Genomic DNA, 6681 nt, shown 5'->3' with positions numbered 1-6681 from the left:
TTTGAGCATACCCTACCTACCAGACCCTACTTATTGTAAAGGCTTCTCTTAATCCTTGCAATAACCCCATGAAATAAGTACTATCACCCCATTTTGCAGATGGAGAAACTGAAGGTCAGGGAAGTTAAGTGACTTACTCAAAGCTGGAAAGCCTGCAGGTGGCAGGGTGGAGCATCCAGCTCAGGCGATCTGACTCCAGAGCCCAGAGCATTAAGCCCTACACAAGTCCTGCTGTGTGTATCAGTGAATGAGAGGCTGATTGAATAAATAAATAGGGGCAGGAGCCCTCTTGCTCTTAGCTGTGGGCAAGGCGGGCCTCTTTTCTAAGAGATGGCAGAAGCTCAGGGGTGAGGTGGGCATCCAAGGTCTGGGCTGGGGTGGTGTCTTTCCCAGGGTAGAGTGTGACCGCATGGCCTCACGTCCCTTCCCTTCCGCCCGTCTGCAGGCACATGCCGCGATGCAGCACTACGGGGTGAATGGCTACTCGCTGCATGCCATGAACTCGCTCAGCGCCATGTACAACCTGCACCAGCAGGCGGCCCAGCAGGCCCAGCATGCCCCCGACTACCGGCCCTCAGTGCATGCGCTCACACTGGCCGAGCGCCTGGCTGGTAAGGGCCGTTGTGGGGACGGGGGCTACAGGGTGGAGGAGAGATCTGGGGGACAAGGCTCTGTCTGGAAGGTGAGGGCAGAAGGGAGCACTGGGAATGAAGCCCAGGAAGACCCAGGTCACTCATGGCACAGGGAGATGTCATGCAAAATCTGCGTGCGTATCCAGACTACCCGTGTTTCCCGGGGCCCTGGGCCCCGGAGCTGCCCTGTGCCTTACTTCACATTTCCTTAACAGCCCTCTGAGGGAGGGGCCCAGTAGCCTCTCACAGGTGGAGAGACCGAGGAGGTAAGGGACTAGCCCAGAGCCTTCCAGCTGGGAAATGGCCAGAATGCCCCGGGAGCCACTTCTGTAACAGCGCCCACGTTTTGATCACTGATTGTGTGGCCAGGCACCGCGTGAGCTGCTCTCTGTCTCTCTGTGCATCAAACCATTCAACTCCAGTAAAGAGAGGTTATTATCTCCATTGTATGGACAAGGAAACGGAGGCTCAGTGAGGCTAAATCTAGGCAGGGCTGGGGTGGGAGATTAGAATGGGACCTTATGGCTAAAGATTTGAGCTTTGAAGTTGCAGACTTGCCATCATTGTAGGGTCTACCCACTCTCCTCTCTTCTCTGAACCTCAGCTTCCCCTTTATAAACAGGGAACATGGTAGGGTCCATTCCATAGAATGGTGGGGACATTACTTGAGATAACACATGTACGGTATTCAGCAGGGACTAGTAGGTGCTCAGAGGAAATTATTATCCAGGTCCTATGGGAAGCACCCATGAGAGAGCTACAGCCTGGTCCCCCCTACTCCTGTTCACCCACGGTTGCTCTGCTGTGAGAGTCCCTCAGTGAACGTGGGAAGGATTTGATGGCTTGGGTGGGGAACATAAGTTCCTGAGAGGTGAAGTCACCAACCCCATCCTGTCCCAGGCCAAACCTCAAGCAGCAGATGAACTGCTCTGGGCCTGTGCCAGATGGTCCTGGGAGGGCTTTAGGGTACTTCCAGGGAGGCCAGGTGCCCATATACCCATGAGAAGGCACAGCAGAAACAATGTGGCCAGGATCAAATGGTGGGGCAGACCAGAGAAGCATGATCAGCTGGTGCACTCAGGGAGGGCTTCCCGGAGGGCATGGGGCAGGAGCCCAGCCTTAAAAGGGTAAGGAAGGGGGACTAGCGTGAGAAAGGCACAGAACTGGGATGAGCTGTGAGGCCTGGGTAGGGGATCTGGCCTGACAAGGAGGGTGGGGCAGCCACCCTGCAAGGCTCTGGGAAGGGCTCAGAGGATGAAACCGAGCCCCTGGTCACCTTCTGTGGATAAGCATCAGCCTCCGGTGTGGGAATGTGTGTGCAGGCCTGCCCGGCTATGGCTGCTTCTCTGGTTTGGAGTGAATTCCCTGTGCCCGGCCTGGTGGTAACATTATAGATCCTGACCATGTTCCAGGCCTCAGAGAGGAAAGGTCAGGGACAGAGGAAGTGGCGTATTCAGTGCTCACACCAACTCTAATCTTAAAGAAGGAGGCACACGAGCTCCAGGCGGGCCCTCATATGGAGGCCTTGCCTTCCAGCAGGAGGTTTTGCTGATGGTGCAGACAGCCTGGTCTCCCAGGCGGCAACCCCGTGCCCTCACCTACAGCCCCTGGAGCCAGCAGCAGGATGCTGAGCTGTTGCTCCTGCACCCAGGGTTCCACTGAGAGGGCTTCTCTCCTTCCCCTTCCCCAGTGTAACCAGCATGAGCTCGGGGCTCAGTCCAGGTTGGGATTAGTGCTGGTTTGTGAGGGGTTCAGGGCTCCCTCTTTACATTGAAGAAGGAGCAGCCCGAAGTCTGAGGCTTCCTGGAGACCCAGTTGCCTCCTTCTTCCTCGTTTAGAGTGTTGTGTTGACTTCCCAGTCCCTGAAGTGCAGGCGGCCCTGTGCAAAGGCTGACACAGCTCGGGGTCCCTTCAGCATAGATAGCCCAGGGCCCGCTTATGGGTTATGGGAGGCTGGGAAAGAGAAGTTGACTGTCCATCCTCCCGGGACTAGTCCAGCAGAAGAGCAGGAGTGTGAAAGTGAGAGTCGCTCAGTCATGTCCGACTCTTTGTGACCCCATGGACGGTAGCCCACCAGGCTCCTCTGTCCATGGGATTCTCCAGGCAAGAATACTGGAGTGGGTTGCCTTTCCTTTCTCCAGGGGATCTTCCCTACCCAGGGATCGAACCCAGGTCTCCTGCACTGCAGGCAGATACTTTACCAACTGAGCTATCAGGGAAGAGCAGGAGGGTAGATAGCAACCCCAGGCAGATATATATGCTGGGAAGTTCACGTTCTCAGCACGTGAGCAGGACCATGAAATCTGTGGTCTACCAGGCCTGTCTCCTCTCCTAGCCTGTGGTGGTGGTTAGTACCTTCTCTCTTTGTCCTTACCTCCTGGAAAAAGCAGCTAGAAGGGCCAAGACTGCACGCAACTAGCCTTTCTGAGGCTGCCAGACCTGCCAGAGCCAGCCCTTCTTATCTCTGAGGAGATATGAAACCAAAGCCTCAGGTCCTACCATCAGAGACTCATAGGCTGGGATGATGAAATTCATAGCCAGAGGACATAGGATCTAGAGCCAGTGAATTCCATCTACTTAGTCAGACTCCTCCTAACAAGACCTTGCAGATAGGTCCCAAGCTCGTGGCCTGGCTTCTCATGGTCGGGGCGGTATTCTGTTGGTATCCAGAATCTAACGGTCATTGGTTCTCAGAACATTTGTGACATGGACTTCCAAATTGCCAGCATCATGTACTCTCAGAATGTTATATCTTATTATCCTAGGACTTTATGGATTTTACGGTAAAGCTCACCCACCCACTTACCCACCTCAAACCAAATAAGGAAGATCCCCCTCAGGCATATTCCTCACAGCCATTCTTAGAGATGAATTAGAGCTCAATGGGCCTGATAGTTGGAGAAGGCAATGGCACACCACTCCAGTACTCTTGCCTGGAAAATTCCATGAATGGAGGAGCCTGGTAGGCTGCAGTTCATGGGGTCACTAAGTTGGACATGACTGAATGACTTTACTTTCACCTTTCACTTTCATGCATTGGAGAAGAAAATGGCAACCCACTGCAGTGTTCTTGCCTGGAAAATCCCAGGGATGGGGGAGCCTGGTGGGCCTGATAGTGAATGATAGTATGGAGTGATCTTGAAAATCCAGCTACATGGAGAGGAAATGGGTGATTTCCATGGGGAAGAGACCAGGGTCTAGCTCTGGCAGGACCACAGTGGGTCAGAGCAGGGTAAGATTTAAAACCTATTTCCCATAATTAAATGGGCCTCCTCTCCTTGCCCTCCAACGGCTGTACATTTCAAGACATCATCTTGGAGGCCCGCTATGGCTCACAGCACCGCAAACAGCGTCGCAGCCGCACGGCGTTCACGGCTCAGCAGCTTGAGGCCCTGGAAAAGACCTTCCAGAAGACTCACTACCCGGACGTGGTGATGCGTGAGAGGCTGGCCATGTGCACCAACCTGCCTGAGGCCCGGGTGCAGGTAAGGCCCAACTAGACCTTGGAGACAGGCACCAACCCACTGGCTGGTTTCCCACTGTCCAGGAGCCAACATTTCAAACTGCACCTGGTGTCTCCATGAATGACTACAGCGACAGGAGGGGAGTTGGGGAAGGGATTGTGGGTGCGTGTTTCCCAGAGGGTGGGCATGACCGTATCCTGCACACCCTTGGGGAGTACCCTGCTCCAAGACTCCGCTGTGTCCCCTCCATTCCTGCAGCCCCTCTCCCTGTCCCCAGGTGTGGTTCAAGAACCGCAGGGCCAAGTTCCGGAAGAAGCAGCGCAGCCTGCAGAAAGAGCAGCTCCAGAAGCAGAAGGAGGCTGAGGGATCCCACGGGGAAGGCAAGACCGAGGCCCCGACCCCAGACACCCAGCTGGAGCCTGATCAGCCTCCCAACCTGCCCGGTGGCGACCCCCCTGCTGAGCTTCACCTGAGCCTGTCTGAGCAGTCAGCCAGTGAGTCGGCCCCCGAAGACCAGCCAGACCGGGAGGAAGACCCCCAGGCAGGGGCTGAGGATCCCAAGACCGAGAAGAGCCCTGGGGCTGAGAGCAAGGGGCTGGGCTGCAAGAGGGGCAGCCCCAAGGCAGGTGAGGCTTGGTAGGGGCTATGGGTGGTCTGGGGCCCCGCCTAGGGAGAATGACCAGGTCTAGCTGCCCAGGGGCCTGGCTCTGCCAGGGGTGTCAGAGCAGAGACAGAGTTAACCCTGGACACGTGGCCCTGGCCCTGACCCAGAGAAAGGGCACAGCCAAGCAGGTCCATGCCAGGTGATCCCCCTTTAGTCGCTGAATCCTGGCAAGGTCAAAGGAATTTTGGGGGGAGGGGCTGTGTGGCAGGGGAGGGATACTTGAGGAGCTCAGGGTAGAAGCTATTTATCAGTCCAGTATGTTAACAACAGCACAGATGTACCAGTGCATATTGGGTGAGTACCAGAGATCGCCACGTGTAGAGCTCTGGCAGGAAGCATTATCTCAGTCACAAGCCCTGCATCCAGGCAGGGAGGGGACGGGGCTGAGAGCTGGAGGGGAAGGGGAACCGCAGACAGGAGAGGGAAAGGGGAGGCACAGCCTTGGAAAGCACGGGAGTCTTGGGGCGGACGCTTCTGCACCACCCAATTTGCTTGTGGCTCAGCCATTGCTTTTGTCAGTCTGATTCTGTTGTAATGATTTTGAGAGTCAATAGAACTCTTTTGTCCCACCAAACCCAACAAACAACAAAAACCAAAACAAGAAAAGGAGACTCCCTAAGACGTCAGAACTGAGGGCCCTGGCAGAGTCCGTGCTGTCAGGAAGCTTGGGTCCCTCCCTCCCAGGATTCTGGGGACACCCTGGCTGAGATGGGTGGATGTGATTTCAGCCACAGCCCGTCTTGTCTACAGCGCCAAGGGGGAGGCGAGGCCGGGGGAGCCCCTCCTGGCACACCAGTGCCCTTGTCCTGAGTCCCCGGTTCTTGATTCTCTGCTTGCAGACTCCCCGGGCAGCCTGGCCCTGCCGCCTGCAGCCCCCGGGGCTGGCCTCCTGGGCCCCTCCCACTCCTACTCCTCCTCCCCGCTGAGCCTCTTCCGTCTGCAGGAGCAGTTCCGCCAGCACATGGCTGCCACCAGCAACCTGGTGCACTACTCGTCCTTCGAAGTGGGGGGCCCGGCCCCCGCCGCCGCGGCCGCCGCCGCCGCAGTGCCCTACCTGGGCGTCAACGTGGCCCCGCTGGGCTCACTGCACTGCCAGTCGTACTACCAGTCGCTGTCAGCGGCCGCCGCTGCCCACCAGGGCGTGTGGGGGTCCCCGCTGCTGCCTGCGCCCCCTGCAGGCCTGGCGCCTGCCTCGGCCGCCCTGAACAGTAAAACCACGAGCATCGAGAACCTGCGGCTGCGGGCCAAGCAGCACGCAGCATCCCTGGGACTTGATACGCTGCCTAACTGACTGCTGGCCTCCCCCTGCAGCCAGGGCTCTTGGGCGCCCCCAGCCCAGCCCCAGGGTCATCCCAACATGGCTCTCAAGGAGCTACCTCATGAGCCCAGGGATCCTGGGGCCTTGGAGTCTTGCCTCCTGCCCCCCCACCTCCCCAAGCTCCAGCCCTCGGTGAAGCCCACACCTGCACCCTCTGCATGGTCCTGCTTGGATCCCACGGAGGCCGAATGGGGAGGAGGTGAGAGGCCAGTGCCCCCAGCTTTCCCCAGTGAGAGGTTCTCGCTGGCCAGACCCCCTGCCTCAGTGTCGCCTCCTCCCATCCCCCGCTGCCTCCCCTAGTAAGTTGCTGTGTGGAATGTGAGATATAAATATAAATATATAAAGCTATATTTTCAGGCACCTGCCTGCCCAGGCCCCCTGCCCCGCTCCACGGCTTCTCCGCTGCCACCCTCCAGCTCTGCCTGCAGCCTCTGCGTCTCACTCTGGCCTCCCCTCCTCGCTCTGTCTCCGCTTTCTTCCTTCTCCCCAGCCTGTCTTCCCCTCTCTGGGTCTCCCCACCGTGTCTCTTCTTCCTGCCCCTGCTTTCTTTGGTGCTGGCTGTGTTGATGTAGACTCTGGTCCCAAATTGTGCTTTGTTTGGGG

General features: G+C 57.4%; 1 protein-coding gene and 1 non-coding gene across 2 annotated transcripts; one reads left to right on the top strand and one right to left on the bottom strand.

The window, feature by feature from the left end:
• The first annotated feature begins 448 nt into the window (after window positions 1-448).
• Window positions 449-6051, top strand: DMBX1 (diencephalon/mesencephalon homeobox 1). The gene is made up of 4 exons (XM_052638005.1): window positions 449-611; window positions 3939-4117; window positions 4374-4722; window positions 5600-6051. Exons 1-4 carry the CDS (start codon window positions 458-460, stop codon window positions 6049-6051), a joined length of 1134 nt encoding a protein of 377 aa, XP_052493965.1. The 5' UTR covers window positions 449-457.
• On the bottom strand, window positions 2780-2851 carry TRNAC-GCA (transfer RNA cysteine (anticodon GCA)). The gene has a single exon. It is a non-coding gene; the product is annotated as a tRNA-Cys (tRNA).
• Window positions 6052-6681: the final 630 nt, after the last annotated feature.

Source organism: Budorcas taxicolor, chromosome 3, assembly GCF_023091745.1.
Source record: "Budorcas taxicolor isolate Tak-1 chromosome 3, Takin1.1, whole genome shotgun sequence".
Taxonomy (NCBI): Eukaryota; Metazoa; Chordata; class Mammalia; order Artiodactyla; family Bovidae; genus Budorcas; species Budorcas taxicolor.
This window is presented reverse-complemented; position numbering and strand designations above follow the sequence as displayed.